The sequence below is a fragment of the Cadophora gregata genome, assembly GCF_030347475.1.
Source record: "Cadophora gregata isolate MNR1 chromosome Unknown scaffold_10, whole genome shotgun sequence".
NCBI lineage: Eukaryota > Fungi > Ascomycota > Leotiomycetes > Helotiales > Ploettnerulaceae > Cadophora > Cadophora gregata.
This window is the reverse complement of record NW_026695933.1, coordinates 1,399,207-1,418,639: the sequence shown is the minus strand read 5'-3', so window position 1 is coordinate 1,418,639 and position 19,433 is coordinate 1,399,207. Positions and strand designations below refer to the sequence as shown.

At 48.6% G+C, this 19,433-nt stretch overlaps 6 protein-coding genes across 7 annotated transcripts; 2 read left to right on the top strand and 4 right to left on the bottom strand.

Annotated features, from left to right (window-relative positions):
* Positions 1-31: 31 nt before the first annotated feature.
* Positions 32-3,259, bottom strand: ONS95_001829 (uncharacterized protein; the record flags this gene model as incomplete). Its single annotated transcript, XM_058495048.1, has 4 exons — positions 32-747; positions 810-1,873; positions 1,975-2,453; positions 2,669-3,259. The coding sequence occupies 4 exons, from the start codon at positions 3,257-3,259 to the stop codon at positions 32-34; spliced, it is 2,850 nt and encodes a 949-aa protein (XP_058355358.1).
* A 626-nt stretch (positions 3,260-3,885) lies between these two features.
* Positions 3,886-6,471, bottom strand: ONS95_001828 (uncharacterized protein; the record flags this gene model as incomplete). Its single annotated transcript, XM_058495047.1, has 5 exons — positions 3,886-4,110; positions 4,168-4,935; positions 4,990-5,534; positions 5,600-5,870; positions 5,926-6,471. 5 exons carry the CDS (start codon positions 6,469-6,471, stop codon positions 3,886-3,888), a joined length of 2,355 nt encoding a protein of 784 aa, XP_058355357.1.
* Positions 6,472-7,949: 1,478 nt separating this feature from the next.
* Positions 7,950-9,509, bottom strand: ONS95_001827 (uncharacterized protein; the record flags this gene model as incomplete). Its single annotated transcript, XM_058495046.1, has 3 exons — positions 7,950-8,651; positions 8,675-9,414; positions 9,503-9,509. The coding sequence occupies 3 exons, from the start codon at positions 9,507-9,509 to the stop codon at positions 7,950-7,952; spliced, it is 1,449 nt and encodes a 482-aa protein (XP_058355356.1).
* A 1,400-nt stretch (positions 9,510-10,909) lies between these two features.
* ONS95_001825 (uncharacterized protein) lies at positions 10,910-14,921 on the bottom strand. Of its 2 annotated transcripts, XM_058495043.1 has the most exons (3): positions 13,105-14,921; positions 12,458-13,058; positions 10,910-12,408 (listed from the first exon to the last, which is right to left on the bottom strand). In XM_058495043.1, exons 1-3 carry the CDS (start codon positions 14,488-14,490, stop codon positions 12,200-12,202), a joined length of 2,196 nt encoding a protein of 731 aa, XP_058355353.1. In that variant the 5' UTR covers positions 14,491-14,921; the 3' UTR covers positions 10,910-12,199. The 2 variants fall into 2 exon arrangements, with proteins under 2 accessions (XP_058355353.1, XP_058355354.1); XM_058495044.1 differs by having other exon boundaries at positions 12,013-13,058.
* Positions 10,976-11,983, top strand: ONS95_001826 (uncharacterized protein; the record flags this gene model as incomplete). Its single annotated transcript, XM_058495045.1, has 1 exon — positions 10,976-11,983. One exon carries the CDS (start codon positions 10,976-10,978, stop codon positions 11,981-11,983), a length of 1,008 nt encoding a protein of 335 aa, XP_058355355.1.
* A 652-nt stretch (positions 14,922-15,573) lies between the features above and the next one.
* Positions 15,574-18,882, top strand: ONS95_001824 (uncharacterized protein; the record flags this gene model as incomplete). Its single annotated transcript, XM_058495042.1, has 1 exon — positions 15,574-18,882. The coding sequence occupies one exon, from the start codon at positions 15,574-15,576 to the stop codon at positions 18,880-18,882; it is 3,309 nt and encodes a 1,102-aa protein (XP_058355352.1).
* Positions 18,883-19,433: the final 551 nt, after the last annotated feature.

Here is a 19,433-nt window from a genome sequence, read left to right as displayed (position 1 = left end):
ATCTTACTCCTTCTCCACACTCGAAATAGGTTTATCGATCTGTGAAGAAGATAGTCCGGCGGGCCAAAGCCCTCTCTTGCATCACCCATCCGCGCTCACTCAGTGGACCGTGAAGGACGTGACTATCGAAGTCGTCCATGAAACGACAGACATATACCGTCTGTCCACCCATCTCAAAGGTTAGAAAATCGTTTTCCTTCCGTTGAACCAGAAAGCCATCCTGCGGTCCCAAGGCACTACTGGCCGCGAGTATACAATATGCAGAGCTGAACACATCCTCCATTCGTAACGCCTCCGTAGCAAAGTCACCATCGTCACCTTCGCTTTTCTGTATGATGCAGAGCGAATCGATCCAGAGATATTGTACGCCGAGCTGCCGAGTCGTTTCTACAGCATTTTTGAAAGTGTTTGGGAGCTCGTCGAAGGAAATAGACTCCTCATATTCCTTCAGATTCTTCTGATTTGTGCAGAAAAATTCTGGGCCTGGTCCCCAACGGTGGGATAGAGCAGTATATTGAAATGAGTCTGTCGTTTTGGTCTTGTATATTCGAAGGGCGGGCTTTTCGCGGCTCCCGAGGTAAAGGAGTCTGGTCGGCATTGTTGATGGCTTGGATGGCACGCATTTGGGGTGATTGGCATTGCAGTCTTGGATAAATTGCCGGGCGATGCCAAAATGGGTCTTACTTGCGGCTGCTGGCAGCTTTGGCAATCCTATTTGAATGAAGTTGGCAGTCAGGCTTTGGGCTTCTGCGTTAATTGTCAGAATGGGTAAATCGTGCTGTGTTTGGGTACAAGGGGTTGGGACTTGCCTGGACTTCGACAAAGGGACATGACAGGTATTCGACCTTCATTTAACTTCAACATAGACTGGTCCCTCGTGAAGGTTACTGACGTAACGTTGCCTACGCGGAGATGTTTGGACACCTCCCAACGCAACTTGCAAAAGTCGCAAGTCTCAAGCTTCAGCTCAAGATCCGAAAATGAGTCTTTGATGCTGAAGAGCGGCTGGAAAAAATCCATTTTTTGACATGCTTCGCAGCGTTTTGAAAACTGGCCGTGCTTCGGAAAGAGCTTCTCTGTTTCCACAGTCTTGACAACTTCATTTGCGAACTTATTGTCGACCGGAAAGTTCGTAACATCTATCTTTGCTGCATTGCGATATTCGTTTCTTCGAGCCTGTGTGACTGAGGGTAATGAAGGCATCAAGGGCACATTCAATGTGATATTTTCCGATGGAGTCGTCGCAAGTCTATTGGGACGAGGAGCAGGTTGTCCAAGAGCTGACGCGGGATTAAGGAAATCTGGTCCCGAAGATCGCAGCCTAGGCAATCGCAGGCTACTGCTTCGGGATTGCCCTGTATACCAATAGCGCTCGTTTTCTTCCCCCTTTCTCACGATTTCGTCAAGTGCTTGGCGAAGCTCTCCAGCTGTGGCACGAGACCCAGCGCCTGTCTTTAAACTCACGACTAACAATTTCGTCCGGACAATACGTAGGAGGTCTTTAATAGCTGAGTCTTGTCCAACTTTGCATTCCTGGTCTCTAGAGAGCAGATCCATGGTCTCTGAAACTGCAGGATGCACCTTGGCTCGCTTATTCTCGCCTTTGCCTTCTACTTCAAAATAGGGGCATTGTTGATCCAGTTCGTTAATAACATACATCTTGTTGAACTCGTTCAAAGACCAGGTTCCATAGAGAAGCCATATTATGAATTCCAAGGTGATACAGCCGAATGACCAAATATCTTGGCGTCGAGATCTACCCCCCGACTTGGTCGAAGATTCGAGAACTATCTCAGGTGGCTCATACCTATATGTTGAATATTTCATACTGGTAGGAGGTCTGAGTTCCGTCAGGACAGTGTGGTGCTTAGCCCTATAAAAACATTAATAGATGAGCAGTACATTTGAGGCGTCTCTGAGGAAGTTTAGAGAGCCGTGCTTCGAGGGAACAAAGATAGACTGCTCAGCACTTACAAGCCCATATCAGCAATCTTGAGAATACCCACGTCGATATCAGAATCAAGGCCTTCTGTAACTGCTCTTGTTCGGACGCGGAGTATGTTTTCTGGTTTCAGGTCACCATGGCGGTATGATCCATCACCTCCACCATACCCGTGTAGCTTTTCCAAGGCATCAGCAAGTCCACGAAGCTGCTTGACAACGTCTCGCACGAGCGTCACACTGAGGTGTGGGTTTGTATCGGCCTGCCAAAATTCGTGTAAGTTGCCACCGTCGGCCCATCGAAACAAGAGATATCTATCACCTCCCCTCGTGATAGTCACAACGAACTCGATAATATTTGGGTGTGGGAGACCCCCGTTACACTTATTGATGTCGATATGAGCATTGACCTCCTTCTTCCATTCCGCTTTCAGTGTTCGGAGTGTTGCCACGTCTGTCGAATGAATCCCCTTGAGCTGCTTCACAGCAATTCCCGATCTTTTGTTGTTGAACTATTGCTTGTCAGAATTAGCGTGCAGCGGTGTTGACCGGTTTTGAACGCACCGTTAATATGGGATCCAGATGATGGGATGGATGAATTTCGACCCGAAACACTTCCCCGAACGCACCAGTTTTCCTATCGCTGTCTTGTGAAATGAAAGGGAAAATGGCTTTGGGGTGAAGTTGCATGTCTAGTTCGTCGCTTGAAAAGACCGGCGCTATGTACTCGAACTGATTTGTAGCGGAAGTCGCGTATTCGTCTTTTGCTCCATGGAGGTTGATAAGGATTGTCTCGAAAGAAAGTCAAAGCTGCAACGTTCCTAGTTGAAACTGGCAATGATGCGTCCTCAAACGAGATGTCCGAAAATTGTTTCACGGCCATGATCAAATCATTGTCGGTGAGGCCAATGTCGAGCAAGATAGCAAAAATTCGTTTCCCATACGACAGTATATATGCGAGAAGCTCCACATTTGAACTATCACTCAAGCTTTCTCTGGTAAGGGCCAGCTCCTTGGTAACAGAATTTCTCGACATGAGTACTTCGATACATCCCGCGGGGAAGAATTCACGGTCATCGATGACACTCCGGACAGGTGTATTCAGGATCAGGTCGCTTAAGCATTCTTCGCTGTCGGAAGTACCGGAATAACTTCCGGGATCCTCTGCATTGGCAGACATGGCAATTGCTTCAAATGCTTCGGAGTTCTTTCGTAGACGGTGTTCTAAAGCTTTGAAAGATTCAAGTACCGCTTGACAAAAATCGCAAACAATACTAATCCACTTCAAAAGGGCTGCTGGGAGTAAGGCTGCCAACATCGTTTAAAAAAGCGGAGAAATTAAACAAGAGCGGAGCCTCAAGAACTCTGAGGGCGACTTGCTTTAGTAACCATGCAACCAGTCCCGCGTAGTTCAGCAGGCGTTCATCTAGAACGAGGAAGGCTGGACGAGCAGCTGGCTGCATGTGGGAGGGTGTGAAGAACCCGGGCGCCTCCTTCATGCAAACCTGAGCCCACGCACATCCGCAGATTGGGCGAGATTGTGGCTATTAACTTACTTCATTTGATATGCAGATGCTTCGAGCACCCAAGAATACCCCACGAGCAAAGGATGTGGCTTGCGGCTGACAAGCCTGTAGAAGGCTACCTTCTTCTTCGAGACGCTTGCATGATTATCAATATGCAATGTCTGCAGTAGGCTAATTTAGCCGGCCAGCCCCGGCCTGGCATCGTAATAGTTTCTTTTTGCTGGGGTAAACAATTTTCGCCGTGGACTTGGTGAGAAGGGTGACCAACCATGCGATGGCAAGATCAAAGCATGGCCTTGATCATTCCCACGATCTCCTTGGAACTGACCGGCGTGACCTACGGGTTCACCTTGCTTCCCATAAGCCCATGAAGTCTATGCAAGTATATTTTGAACATCATTTTCATTCTCGATTGATCTCATTCATGGCGCCCAGGCGAAGAGGTTTCTTTGTATCCGTAGCCGTTACTATGCTCACATCTATGCAGCATGTTCCCGAGTCTCGTCAGCACCTCTTGACAGGTAGCACGGTCTCGTTTTTGGGGGTCAGTTGCCTTAATGACGAGTAAGTCATCCCGAACCATCTCTATGAAGTCGCGAAGGAACGCAGTACATGAATCTTTGGCGAGGAGTTGGCTGATAAACTAGAACTCAGTGTTAGTGGTGTCCAAATGCGTAGGTGTGTTTAATTATAGGCTCACTCTCGAGACACAGGGCTTTATTTCCGCTCTGTGTTTCCTGCCCGGAATCTCTGGCTTCAACACATAAAAGGTTGGGCAGTCCTGGCCAAGGACACAATCCTCCTTCATTCTGTCGAAAGAAAAGATGCCGACCAGGTCCCAGCCACCCATCAGCCACGTGATGAATTCGAGATACAGACATCCAAGCGTCCACATGTCATAGGAACGACCAATTGCACCCGTTCCGTCTATTTCCACTTCCGGCGCCTGGTAAGAACGAGACGTTGCAAAGTTGGATTTCGGCTGCATAGACCTCGTATGATGGACGCTCATTTCCGCAAGTCCGAAGTCAGAGAGCTTCAGCGTTCCTTGTTTGGTACTCGCGTGATCTTTATCTGGAAACCAAAGGACATTTTCCGGTTTTATATCACCATGATGTCCGAATGCCTCATCCTTTGGCTGTGGCCGAAGTTTCGAACTTTTGTACTGGTGAATCGCCACGACCCCTTCCGCTATACCTCTACACTGCTGAGCTACCCATAGCACTGTGTCTCGGTCCATAGTTGGAGTTGGCTTCACTTCCATCCAGTATCTCCTCAAATCGGCATCAGCCCAGTGGAATATCAAGAAATAGGCGCCGAATTGCCGGTACGTAGCCAAGAGAGAAACCAAGTGCCTGTTGGTGGGTACATCTGGGTCGCTGAATCGTTTGAGCATTTCAACTTCCTTCTTGAACTGTTTTTTGTCTCGAGAATGGAGGCATTTCACTGCAAAGCTCCTGGTATTGTGCTGGTGGTGATATTTAGTGATTTTCGGAGCTCGCGTAGGAGATATACGGCTTACACTTTCGCAGTTGCTACCGAAGTTGTGATGATCAGGATGTATGTCAATCTTTGAAACCCTTGAGAATCCACCTTCAAAAGCTAGCGTCTTGCCGATACGGCCTTCGTCAGGGCTGCATGAGATGAACGGTAAGATTGCTTGGTCTTGTAGTGGGTAATGTTTGACTTGTTTGTACCCTCCTTTAGCGAAAAAAGGAGAGAGTGTAGTCCATTGGTAGTGTTCAAAATTTCTAAAATGAAGCTGTTTCCATTGCTTGCTGAAACAACTTAAGTGTTTTTCCGGATTACGACTGAGTCTGAGCTCTTTTGAGCCTTTCGAATCCATTCGCTTGGCCAGAACCAGCGGCAAGTCGCTGTCGGAAATGCCAATATCAATAAACTTGGTGATAGAACGTGTCTTATCGATGAGCACCAGGATCACAAAGATTTTTCGAAAACAGGTGACTTTCCTGGATCCATCCTCTTCATAACTTGTTCCGCAGATCTTACTGGCATAATCCGCAATCGTTTCCTTGCTGTGGACATCGGCGAGGTGCTTCGATAGTTCTTTGTATACACACTTGAAATTCACAATGGCAGAGAGAACTTTCCTGGGGAAAACTCTTTCTTACCCTCTTGAGTTGGAACAAGGGCCTGGAAAAGGCGCTCTTGAAGGGTTCCCACGAGCTTCTTGGAATGTTGTCGCCCAGCAACAGGAGATGTAACTGAAAATGACGAATTTCGAGACCTGGATTGCCCCACTTTAGCGTACAGAGACTCTCCAAAATCGGTAATCTCACTTCGGATTTCCAGTTTCCTCGGGTCTTTTTGAATGCTAGGGATGCCACCGTCTCCTCGGAAAGGCGCAACTTCAGCTGCACTTGGCTTCGTTAGAGGGCCATTCTGCAAGAACAAGTGTTAATAGAAGCGAAAGAACCTTGGAGGGGAACTTTCTTACGATTCCTTCAAAGATTGGATCAGTATTGAGGTCGCCGCTCGCATTTTGCTCGCCTGTTAACCCAATTTGTCCTCTCAGGAGGCCATCCTGGTCTTTACTTGAATGAGGAAGTTGCTCTGCGTCCGAGTCCGAGTCATCACTGCAACTTGAAGACCACGAATTAGATTCGGAGTTGAGGTAGTGGATTGGCTCTGAAGTTTTATCCTTCCGGAGGAGTCTTTCTCTGCTCGAATCTTGATCACTTCTGCTGAGATCACGTCCAAGGTTTCGCCGAGTTTGCCTGACAGCTCTGCTGTCTTCATATTTCCTACTTCTTACAGCATGGATAGGTTTCAGTTGCCGTTGAGGATATCCATTTCTGTCGTTAGATGGAGTCGACTCGGGAGTATTTTCCGCCGAAGTTGCTGATGCTGTGTCGTCCTCGTGGACGCCGGGCGAACCCAGGCCTTCCACAGCTTCGGAGCGAGCGATTGGCTTCCTTGTAGTGCTGTCATCGGGTCCGCGTATAACAATACTTGGGGTTGGATATTCACTCTCCGAGAGCATTTTTCCGACAGGGAGCAGAATGTATGGCAGAAGATGACAAAACAAATAGACGAGAAATCCACCAAGGAGTAGAATCTCAAACGAATTTCCTACAATGTCTTTAATATGCGTTTCCAACATTGTGATCAATAGCTGAGCCGCAACCCAAGCGCGATATCATGTTACTTGTATGCACTCTATGTGCCTCGTCCAGTTCTGCACTTTAGTTGCGGCCCCGCTGGTGCTGCAAGCCGGACATTCAGGCTGGCTGCGCCCCAAACTCACTAGGCGCCGTGGCGCACACCCTTTGCTCCCCATGATATTTCGACTGGCTGGAAGCCTCATCACTCAATTCAGCTCTCAACAGTCTCAAGATTGACATCCGAGGCTGTTGGTTCGTGATCAGGCTGCATCGTGTGCAATCGGTGCAGATTAATGATCCGGGGCTCATGACTGCATCTGTGAGAGAACTCCCAGGCTTAAAGAGAAGAAGAACCTTTGGAGAGCCTGGTGTCCTTAGCCAAGGCAGATTTTTGCTCATGTCTAGAGTCGCAATCCATTTGAATGCATCTCGGTGAGCGACAGTGGAACGTGTGTGGTAAGGTGAGGTGGAGGCTGAGCAACGTGCCGTATGCAGGCGACAGCCAATGAAGGCTGTGACCGGCGCCGAAACCCAAATAGCAACCATCAAAGGGCGTGACGTGTTCTGCCTCACATAATCGTTAGAAAAAGAACGACTTAAAAGACTACAGAGCCTCATCGAGTCTCCTTGAAAATCATCGAAATCGAAGTCTTCCGTTATCCAGATCCCATTTCTCAAGCCAAGATCGCATACATGTTGCAAGAATCAGCAAAAACAAACGAAGTCGCCTCGAGAGACTACCGGGCCAAAGGCGTGGCGATGAGGGAGAAAGAGAACAATGTGGTCATAAATTGCTCTGAGCTTCCGGAAGATGATAGTTTCACAGCAGAGCAACGGACTATTGACCTGGAAGTACAAATTTTGGCCGCAAAAAATGTGAATCCAATGAAGTTGGTGACCTTACTACGGGTAAGGTTCGGCATCGGTCAGTACGAAATACAGGTATGTTTCACCTCTTTGGCTGCTTCCAACAATATCAGCTAACGATGACTAGCGAATGCCCGGGGTGTATAATATTCGGGCACCAAGGCGTCTTTCGGTAGAAGAAGTCAAGGGATGCAGATGGTATTGACACCAAAGAAGCATCCCAGGAAGCGGGGGTGAATAGATGAAGATGGATAGAAGAACAACAAAGACGGTTACCGTGATACTAGCCAAATGATGGGGCTCATGAGTCGAAATTGTTGGAATGATATGAAGGCTCTGTGGAAAGAGAGAGGTGAAAGAAGTGGGTGACGAGGGAGACAACCCTACATTGGCAGAAATCTACACCAGTGTGAACTATTTACATTTAGCACTGAAATGCAATATCGTAGCCTGAAGCGCAATGTATGAATCGTGTATCATGGAGTACGTCCTACCACAGAACTAATATTCCAACACCCAAAGCTATTGCAAGTGTAAATGCACTTCCAGACCCAACAGGTCCCGATGCTGCACCAGTGAAAGGTGCCAACATACCCTTGCAGGTATTGAGGCTTTCCGTAGCACTTGCTCTCAGAGTGCCATTGCTACTATTTTTCTCAGCTCCAACCTCTTCAAGACCCTGAGCAACAGATGTAGGAATAGCAGTAGGAGAGTCGTACGCAGCTTCCACCCCGGGAGGTTTATTCAACAACACAGCAAACGGCTCAACACTACTCGTGCTGACACTGATCCGTGCAATTCTACTTGAAGTGACAGGAAAAGAGTGCAAGAAGGACGTGGAGGTGACATTCCACTGTGGATACGGCACTGCAGACACGGTAGCTGTTGGCATGGTATACACGGGGTTCGTGAATGTTGGCGTGTAGACTGTTTCGACGTGCGGCGTGGCGCAGGGTGTGAGTCTGAGTGATAGTGGTGACACAGTTTTGATAGTAAGAGATACGAGGGCTTCTGTTCTTTTTAATGTTGGTGGTGGTGAGGATAAGGGAATTGCGGTGAAGGGAAGAGTAATTATTTTGAAGAGATTGTTGTATGTGTAGTGAGGATGGAGGAAGTTGAGAGCAGAGCAATTTTGGATACTGATACCACAGTGTGCAGAGATCAGGACACAAATTTGGCTGGAGAATGGTCGCTAAGATGCAGGGGTTCGCCAACGGAACATGCTGTCGTGTATAAAATCTTGGTGCTGGTGATGAGCACTTCTGTCGCCAGGCTTGCCGGGCAATGGAGTACTGTGTCGGCACATGATGTGAGCGTTATGATCTCGGTAGTATAAACAGTCGATGTGGTAAGTGGTGGCGCGGATGTGATGGTGCTGTTTACTATTGGTCTGGTGTAGAATATGCCTGATGGGATGGATCTAACGGCAGTAACCTTTTGGGTAGAGGATATACCTGAAGCCTGAAGAAAAAATCTACCCGTTGAATTGTTCGTTAGAGTTGGGATGACATGCGTAGCAAGCGGTCCTGTAAGAAGTGAGACAGTCGTGGGCGGCATCGGCAGCACCAAACTTGTGGTGACCGCATTCAGTGCCGAATCCGTCGACAAAGCCGTCCCGGACGTCGCGGTCTGCCGACTGAGACAAAGACTCGGCAACGGCAATTCCAAGATTGTAGTGATGACAGCCGGACTCATGCCAAACTTCGAAAAGTTGATCTCCACCACAGCATGAGCAAAAGCACCAATGTTAACATCCAAGCTTTCTGTGGTGGACAATTCACAAGCTGGTGTGGTAGATATCGTGGCCTGGTATTCGATGAGATCTGCGAAAGTGCCGGGTTCGAAGTCGAAGCCTGTGCCGAAGAGAGTCACGGTCGTACCTGCTTGGACACGTACCCTAAGAGCGGCTTTAAATGTGGCGCAGCCAGACGTAATGAGTATCGGTAGGGCCTTCGCTTCTGCTCCATTACTTCAGGAAGTAAGTCAATAAAGCGGATAACTATATGGAAGTTGGGAGAGCAACATGTAATTGTAGATACTTACAACCCATGATCAACGATCCCCAATCAAAGGCTCAACAATAATATACAGTCCGTCGGAAACCGCAAACTCAAAGCCAGCCTGCATGTCCACAGTCTCGCTTAACGAAAGCCCCAAATCTTCAAAAAGCATCATACCAAAGCTGATATCTTCACTAACCGCAGCTCCAAGTGGTGTCAAACTCGAGAAATAGGTAGCGAGCAAGTCGTGTTCTCTGTAGCTTGGATGTCGAAATTGAAATGGCCAGCTACATCCTCGAACGAGATTTTGATATTGAGACCGAAAGCTAGAGAGATAAGGTCGAGGGGGTTCTCAAAGAAAGATTTGATATCCTTGATCATGTCTGTGTCTTTGGACGCGCCGGTTGTGGTTACTGTTGCGGTGCCCGAGGTGGTACATTCTAAGCAGGTGATCTCGAGGCTAGATTGTGTTGCGGAGTTAGGATCGAGTGGAGATGAGTGGGTGCTGTTGATGTTAGATCGAGAATTCAGAAGGGATGAGGAGTAATAACAGGTCAATAAGGACATCGTTTAGATGTGAGGTTGAAAGATCATAGGAGCCGAGCTTGATGGACGGGAGACGCTCTTATAGTTCTCTTGTGGGGAGCACTTGTATGCCTTTTGAACGAATAGTTGGGACTGCTAGGCATCCACAGCTCAGAAACACAATAGAAATGATGAGAATGCGAATCAATGCAGACATGGCGATAAGAAAAGGAGAGTATAGGACAGTTGACAAGGATAAAGAACGAGTGTAGTCGGTACAAGATCAGAAGGGACTGTGATGAACAAAAGCCACAAACGAGTGTGTAAATACTGTGACATTTGAAGAGATACTAGGAGTGCGATCGAACCTTATAGAAACGTTGCTGTATCAGGTATCCCAGAACATGTCTAGTACACCTACAGTTGCAGTCAAATACACATCCACGAGGCTGGGGACCTCAACAGGGGCGACAGAGTCCAGCAGGCTAATGGAGTTTTTACCCCTAAGCTTGGCACTGAAGCTTCCTGCCTATGAGGAAGTTTTGATAGTATACCCAGTATACAATCTGAGAGAGCCGGTAGGCAGAGTGTGGGGGAAAGACATGCAGCCGAGCGGAATACTTCAAACTGCCTTGTAGAAAGGGTACAAGGCCACTTGGCCATGTCGGTGCCCCTTGAACTCTCACGCTACCAAGAGACTGCAGAACCCCTTCACTCGTAAATGTTATTCAAGGAGGTAGTGACAGCTCAACCACTGATGCGGTGTATCCTGATCACGTTCGGTTGACTGGCAGGACGTCTCGTTTCATGAAAAGGGGCCATCTACGCGAAGCCTCCCCTCAACCGCTCATTCGCCCAGCCTATCGGCGCTAAAACAACACCCTGGCTTACTCACGTGCACCTATCTCAAAATTCATGGTTCGAAGTTGAAGCTCAGCCTTCCGTAACTTCACAACGGCAAAGTCGAGTGCAGGCTCTTATTTCCGCCAATATGTCACTCTCCAGCTATCTCGCCTCCAAATATCTCACAGCCGATACCTCCTCATCTAGCACCGGCAAGAAACGCAAACGCAAGACCCCAAAGGAAACCACTGGTCTCATAATCGCCGACGACGACGCCCTTGGCTGGGCACCCACCACTTCAACAAACATCGAAGACAACGACACACCCCTGACTATCTCCAGCGGCTCAGCTGAGTTCCGCAAGGCCAAGAAGAAAGCGTGGAAGACCGTCGGTGTCCCGGCGCTGCAGCCGAGAGATGAGGACGCAGAGGCCGCAGATAGGATAGTTGCGGAGGCGGCAAAAGAGAATAATGCTGCGATGCACGAAGATGAGGGGCCTGTTATTGAAGACGATGGGATAGTCAAAATGGGAGATGGAACACATGCGGGATTACAGAGCGCGAAAGCCGTCGCAGCTCAGTTTGAGAAGCGGAAACGAGAGGAAGCACAAGCCTGGGAAAGGGAACAAGCAGCCCTTGGACTTGGGACTGGGAAGGGCGGGAAGAGGAAAGAAGAAGAGACTGTTTATCGTGACGCTACCGGACGAAGAATTGATATTTCGATGCGGAGACAGGAGGCGAGACGGGAGGCGGATGCGAAGGCGCAGAAGGAGAGGGAGGAGCTAGAGGCGCAAAAGGGGGACGTGCAGAGGGCGGCGAAGGAGAAGAGGAGAGAAGAATTGGATGAGGCGAGGTTTATGACCGTTGCGAGGGGGGTGGATGATGTCGAGATGAATGATGAGTTGAAGGAGGTGGAGAGGTGGAATGACCCAGCTGCGCAATTCCTGAGTAAGAAGACGCCCGGTAAAGGGAAGGGTGGGAAATGGAGGAAGCAGGTCTATACAGGTGCGGCGGCGCCGAATAGGTATGGCATTCGTCCTGGGTATAAATGGGATGGTGTTGATAGAGGGAACGGGTGGGAGGGCGAGAGATTTAAGGCTCAAAATAGAGCAGCGAGGAACAAGGAACTGGACTATGCATGGCAGGAGGATACGTAGTCGATTCAACCAAGCAAAAACAGTCAAAATATTCTCAATGCGGGTCTCATTTTATGTCTATACTGTGAAGAAGGCCTTCTGATGCAAAATGCAAACCAGCAAATCCTAGCATCAATCTTGATAGACGGCGGAAGATAGTCATGATACAGGGATTTTCGTTCTCTCCAAGAATGCTCAGATCCATGCCCTCCCCAAGATGTCCATCAATCATATTCCCTATTTTGGACGGAGAAGTTTGTCGGAACCGTACTTCGAGTTCTCCTTTACGAGATTAATGAAGTGCTTCTTGTCCTGCTCAGTCTGAACACGACCAGAGAAGCCCTTCAAAAGATCCTTGAGAGTGATACCTGAAGCTGGTAAAGCAGCAAGAACCTCATGGGCCTGAACTTGACCAGTGGCGGGCGATTGTGCACGGCCTGGTGATCCTACCAATGAAGTCAGTAACAGAAAGCCAGGGGAGAGATATTTGCTTACCTGATCCAGCAGCTGGGCTACCAGAACGACTTCCGCCAGCGCCAGGAACAGGACTGCCAGCTCTCGACCCACCGGGAGTATTGTTGAAGCGAAGTTTAATAGCCTTCTTCTTCTTACCTCCATCTGACATTTCTCCGCCGGTTGCCTCACCATCGCTTGCCGCACCACTCCGAACCGGACTTGGGTTTGGTGGCGCAGACTGAATGTTGCTAACTTTGTTGGGATTAACAGTGAGCTTGACGATCGAAGACTTGCGAGGACTTTGGCTTCCAGCTGGCTCCGGAGACATTGGGCGAGATCCAGGAATGGGGGTTGACGAGCCACTGGCACGAGAAGATTGATGCTTCTTCTTGAGCTTTTTTCTTGAAGATTCGTTTCCACTGGATTCTGAGAGGTTTGGAGAACCAGGTCTCTTTAAGCTCTTCACCTTCTTCAATGGGTCAGAGTGCTTAGGTCGACCAGACGGTGTGCTAGTGCCCTTTGACGAAGCACCAGAAGGAAGCTTTGAAGCTGATTCCAACTTAGCTTTGTTTTTGGCCTCCTCATCCTTCTTGCGGTCAATCTCCTTTTGCTTCTCCTCATCAGAGGTGTCATCGTCGCTCTATTCAGGGTCAGTAGGATCATCTAGGGCTGGCATTTTGACATACCGATTCAGAGTATGGATGGTCAGAGTCGCTGTTATAGATGAAGTTTCTCTCACGCTTTCTCAACGCCTTGGTAACTTCTTTACCGAGCTTTCTTCTCTTTTCTTGCTCCATCTTCTCTTCCTCTTCTTCTTCGTCAACATCGGCTTCATTGGCTTTGTCGAAAACATTTGCCGCTTGACGGTCTCTCTTGACTCGGCTCTGGGCATCTTTCGTGTCTTCATCATTGTCAGGCTCAACTGTGACCATCTCATCATCGTCCTGGAATAGATCGCCCTCCTCGAAATCGAGTTCATCCATATCTTGTACCTCGCTCTTTCCAGCATTTTTAAAGGTACTGCTTTCCGCCTTGACGGTGTACAGGTTGGACATGGCCTTTTTCGATTCTTGTGCCATTTTGGCATTCTCTTTCTCCTCGTTACTCTTCATCACCCATCTTGACTCCTTAATCTTCTTGGCAAATTGGGCCTCGGCTTCCTCGGTTGTGAAAGGCGTAAACTTGCCCTTGGATGTGAATTTATACCACTTTTCAACAGGTATCATCTTGAAGGTGCTCCCCTCGACCACTAAGATGACATTCGTATCCGACAGTGCGGCTTCATAATTACCAACCCATGTATTCTTATTATCCGCATCCTCCAAGTGCCATGGTAATGCCTCCTCGTACTTCAGATCTGAGAGTTTCTTCTGCTCCTCGGTTTTGTCGAGCCGATGAACCTGTGTGGTCTTCTCGTTTCTGAAAGACTGGTTCTTTTTGGCAGCAAGGGCTGAGGCATTGTTTCCAGTAGGTGCGATTTGAGCCAAATCCGCTGCCTTTTGCGCTTCCTTCTCCGCCTTTAAGATCTCCTGTCTCTCGCGCTCCTTGGAATCAATGGGATTATCCGTCATAACCGTGTCTTCATCCTTGATTCCCTTGCCAGGTAGAATTTGTCTTGGGTCTCGTCTATGCAGTAGAACAGGTCGAGTAAACTCATTCTGATCACTGGGGTCGACACCCTTCTTGGAGGCAAACCGAGCAATATGATACCGCAAGCCTTCCCGGAGAGCTTTCTTCGAAGTGACAAGTGGGAAATCGGTATATGATCCAACCGGCGGATTGGTCCAACCTCCATTCGCAGGGTCTGCGCCAACACCATTCTGCTGCATTGTACCAGGCCCTACTCCGCGCGGAGCATTCACTCCATTCACAGGATATTGAGGGAGCTTTCGACCAGCACCCGTTCCAGTACGCTTTGGCCCAGTGGTATTTGGCAGGACATTCTGTCGTCGAATGGGTTTCTTTCGTGCTACGAGAGGGTCTGCCGCCTTGGGCTTTCTTACAAACTGACTGCGAGGAGGACCGCCATTGGGAGTTGGGCCATTCGATTGGCCTGAAGGGGAGGCGCTCATGTTGGAGTTGTTGAATGGGTATCGAGGTTCCTGAAATGGAATGCAAGGTCGCAGAACAGCACCGAGATCGGAGTGGTTGTCACCAGCGCCGGTGTTGTTGCTGGCCTAGCTGGACTTCATGAATTGAGGAGAGCTCGGCGCGCCGTTGACGCCTACGTTAGGGGAGCTCTATGCGACCCAAGGGCGGATCAGGTGCGGTTGGTGTGGTAGTTGAATGAATGTGGTGGTCCGGGTCGCGCAAAGAGGAAGAAGGGGATGGTTTGTCGTGGTATCAAGAGACTTTCTTTGTTGGTTGGAGGAATGCGAGCCTTTGATGGAGATCGAAGTAGAGGTAAGTATTCCGTGAAGGTCGCACCGAATCTCCATCGCAGGAGTTGAGCCGCTGGTGACTGGCGCTAGTCAGGTGGCTAATCCCTGCAGCTAGCTAGACCATGTTGGGCAAGATGCTTCTGCCAAGAGCAAGCCTCGATTCACCAGCCTCGTCTTCGCAGGAGAGAGCGACAGAATCAACCAGCTACAAAGTGTAGGAGGACAAACCACAACTTCAATTTCATGCGAGGCAAACAAAGCTTCACCTCCACAATTACGGGACAGTTGAGATAAGGAGAACCTTCTTCATAAATATAAGGCTGTTTCAAACCCTCTGATTCTTTGGATGGCCATGGAGGATTTGAGCAAGCTCTGCATGCATCAACTTACCACACCGAGCATCAGAAACCGCCCCTCAAGTCAATATCAGAGACGAACTCCACCTCTTGGAAGTTGATGTATACTCAGAGACACATCAAGCCAATCACTATTTTGAGCAGCCACTTGGTTGCACAAATGACCAGGATTCAAACGGATTCACTTCGTCAACACACTCCAATATCAATCGCCATATTCCCTCAAGATCCATTGCTGGAGCCTTCTCTGTCACATGAATGGATTTTTGGCTTGATGTTGGGCAATCAAGCTTGAATTTCATGATTGAGCAAGCCCGCGAGATAAGAGACGAGACCTGAACTGCGTCGACATTTCCCGTGTCTCGAGGAAGTGCCCTGTCATTACACATCTCTAGCCAAGTCGGCTCCAAGCCTCAAGATGTTTCCATCAAATAAAGATTCAGCAGGGCAAGGAAATAGCACCTTAGAAGACCGCTTACGTGGACTGATACTCAGTAACTCAGATCCAATGTTGATTCCAGGTGCTGGACGTCCTGCTCCTCCACCTGGTTTACCACCTCCCGTGCTCCAATCAAATGCAACCGGCCACCATGACAGCTATAAAGCTCCAGCTCCTCCCCAGGCTCCATTCGAAAACGCTGCCAATCCTCTGGCGCCTGAGCTGTCGTCTCCTCCGGGCCGGAAGAGACCCAATCAGGCCCAACGAAGACAAATGAATGCTCAATTATCCATACCAATTGATCCTCGGCCCAATCCTGGAGTCCAAGCTGGACGTGGAAACGGCTTTTATGGTCCACCCAATTCCCACTATGGTCATCAAAACCTTTCCAGCAGACCTCCACACCAACCTCATCGTCACAACCAGCAGCCTCATCAGCAATATTCACCTCGTTTTCAAAATCAAGGTCCTTCTTCTCCGTACTCACCGCTACCAAACTACCAGCAACACTCTCCCCAATCACCAATGCATCACTACCAGTCGGGCCCACATGCAATATCCCATCCAAGACAAAGTTCAAACCACTTCTCACCCCAGCATCAACCTCCACAACAGAACGTTTTCGCAAGGCCTCCCCCGCAGAATCGCCAGCTGTACCAACCAGGCTCTCAAACAGGACACGGTGGAAGACCATTTAGTCAGAACCCCCAAGAATTAGCAAGTCAAAGCTCCCACCTTGAATGGCTTGTTGAACGCTTCGTACCTGGTGTTGGAATCGATCCTCAAGAAGAAGCCGAAAAGGAAAAGTTCAGAGCAGTTGTGGAACTGGCATGTCGAGAAGCTATCACTGAGCATGAAAAAGCGGAGCTGGGCAACGAGAATTTTGATCCATCTACCGTACAACTGCAGTGTTTTGGCAGCATGAGATCGGGCTTCGCTACAAAGGCTTCGGACATGGACCTTGCCCTGCTCACTCCCAAATCTATTCCAGCAGCAGATTCTTCAGAGTCGGTCATTCCTCGTATATTGGAGAAAAAGTTATTGGGACTTGGTTATGGGGCTCGACTTTTGACTAGGACGAGGGTTCCAATTATCAAGCTTTGTCAGAAACCTACAGAAAAACTGCTCTCGGATCTACTACAAGAGCGTCAAAAATGGGAAAGCGGGTTCACATCAGATCACGAGGACGAAGATGATCATCATGAAGCTATCATTTCCCCAGTGGTCAATAAAGCTCCTTCGCAACAAGAAGATGCTGCAAGCCTATTACTAGTGGCAGAACGACACCAAGCAACAACTATCGAAAGTTATAATGAAAAGTTGGCGTCATTAAAGCAAAAAGACCAACAATCACTCGGGGACTATTGCAATTTGGCGAAACGCTTACTGAGACGGCTCGGTGGTAGAGATATTACGTTGAACTCGCCAGACCTCGATGAAAAAGAATCGAAGATTCTCAATGATGTGTGCAAAGCTTTCATATCAGGTCTTTCGTCTGAAGCATTGTCTGCAAGACTCCGGCAATATCAGTCAATTTTACCACTCTTCGATCCAAACTTACCATTCGTTCAGCGCTCCATTCATGGTGTCTGGACCCAAATTGAAGGCGAGCGCTTAGCTATGGCATGGGATTCGCGCCCGCTTACTGAACCAGACGATAAGCTAGAGTTTGAAGCTATGGGTCTCGTTGAGGCATGGCGAAAGTTGCAAGATCGGACAGGTGCTCTCATGGAGCCTACGATTTACAACCGACAGCTATTTATGGCCTCGGAGAAATTGAAGAAAATCAACTCCATTCAATTGGTTGCCTTGGAGCAAACTCAACACGAAGATCCCGTCTACTATCAAGCAAGAGCGCAAAAAATAATGGACGAGTTGACAGGACGGGGCCAGTCTTTCCTTGAATCTAGTATCACACCAATAGTCGTTGCTCATTATATTGGCGGTATTGGCAATGAACGCATTCGTGAGGTCATTCAAAATACAGCTCATAGCGACTCGAGTCTGAGCCAAGTTGGTCTTCATCACCGAGCGCTTCAACTGGCACTTGATATCGAGCATGCTCTTGAAGTAGGAGTCTATCTAGACTCCGATCGACCGCACGTCGAGCAATATGTCACCCTGCTTCGATCCCGCAAGCTTGACGGGCCTACAATTCCTCGAAACGAAGTCGAAACCAACTTGATTGCAAGGCTGCGTAACTTACCTGATCCTACTCTCACCTCTCTTAATAAACCTCGAGATCGATACAAAGACCATCTCGAATTTCCAAAGACAGATATTGGCATCCAATGCGATATCAATTTCTCAGCACAGCTAGCCATCCATAATACGCAGCTCCTGCGCTGCTATTCTCAAAGTGATCCACGGGTGAAACTCATGATACTTTTTATCAAGCACTGGGCCAAAGTTCGTGGAGTGAACACACCATATCGGGGTACTCTTAGTAGCTATGGCTATGTTCTCATGGTTCTCCACTACCTTGTCAACATCGCTCAGCCTTTCGTCTGTCCAAACTTACAGTTGATCCACAAAGAGCTGCCGTCATATCTACCACCAGCTGATGTTGAGGCTCTTACCACATGTCAAGGTCGAGACGTACGGTTCTGGCGCAATGAAGGAGAGATAAAGAATCTGGCGGATCGGCAAATGTTGAATCACAATCATGACTCCGTTGGCTTGCTTCTGAGAGGTTTCTTCGAATACTATGGTCAAACCGGACAACTGTCAACCTCCGCCGGGAGAGGTTTCGATTGGGGAAGAGAAGTATTAAGTTTGAGAACACAGGGCGGTATCTTATCCAAACAGGAGAAGGGTTGGGTTGGAGCAAAGACCGTAATCCAAACTACCACCATTGCTGCTCCTCCAACGCCATCTTCGGCAAACACTCCGAACGTTGTCGACCAGCCCGAGACTTCCCCTGCAGTAGACACCCCAAAGACTCCCAAATTAAATCCCAAGACCGTTGAAGAAACCAAGGAGATCAGGCATCGATATCTTTTCGCTATCGAAGATCCATTCGAGTTAGATCACAACGTCGCCAGGACCGTGACCCACAATGGAATTGTCAGCATCAGAGATGAGTTTAGGCGAGCATGGAAGATCATCAAGGGTATTGGTAAACCATGGGAGGGTAGTGATGGGCAGTTGTTGGATCCATTCTCTAACGCGGCAGATGAGAAGAGCGGGCTGCAAGCTCTGATGAATTTGATCCATGGCCCTGCACCTGCTGCAGCACCTATGCCTGCTCCAAGGCCAGAGGTAGAAAAGGTCGAGACGGGTGCGTGAGAGGGTTATGGGGATGGGAAGGTGCATTTTGGGCCGCGTTATTACAGGAATGGTGGCATGAATCAAAAGTGTTAGATTAGATTGAGGTTGTAGGCCTCTCGATCGAAAGCATGATTACATTTGCCGAGTCGCAGCAAGTGTCCTCTCTGATAAGTGACTTCAATGACAAAATTCTTATCAATGATCCTTTCAATCACTGGAGTGTGAAGTTTCGTTGCTAATTAATAGACTGAATAGACTTGGGCAGCATGGTGTGATTTCTGGCTTCTCGACTGATAACGGAAATTCGTAATTAATAGCAAAGAAACTTCGATGATAGTCCGGAGACCAGTAAGCTCAAACCAATGCAGTTTGAGGCATGTTCCTCTCTTGGTGGTGAACTAGTGGTCCCAAGGCTTGGAGAGCTTTATGTACCCCGCGCTAGTGTCCTGATTGCCGTCAAGGGTGCCCGATCCCGAAGCCCCGCAGTGCTGTAAGCCGCTGGACAGTACCGAATACTACTGAAGTTCCATTAAATACCACTAACAAGAAAGCCGTCTCTGCTGCTCGAT

Bases quoted from the DNA above. Each gene is read 5' to 3' on its own strand.
- ONS95_001825 (XM_058495043.1), bottom strand. From the start codon at position 14,490: ATGAGCGCCTCCCCTTCAGGCCAATCGAATGGCCCAACTCCCAATGGC. The intron at 13,059-13,104 runs GTATGTCAAAAT...GACCCTGAATAG, and splicing joins ACCATCCATACTCTGAATCG to AGCGACGATGACACCTCTGA. The intron at 12,409-12,457 runs GTAAGCAAATAT...CTTCATTGGTAG, and splicing joins TAGCCCAGCTGCTGGATCAG to GATCACCAGGCCGTGCACAA.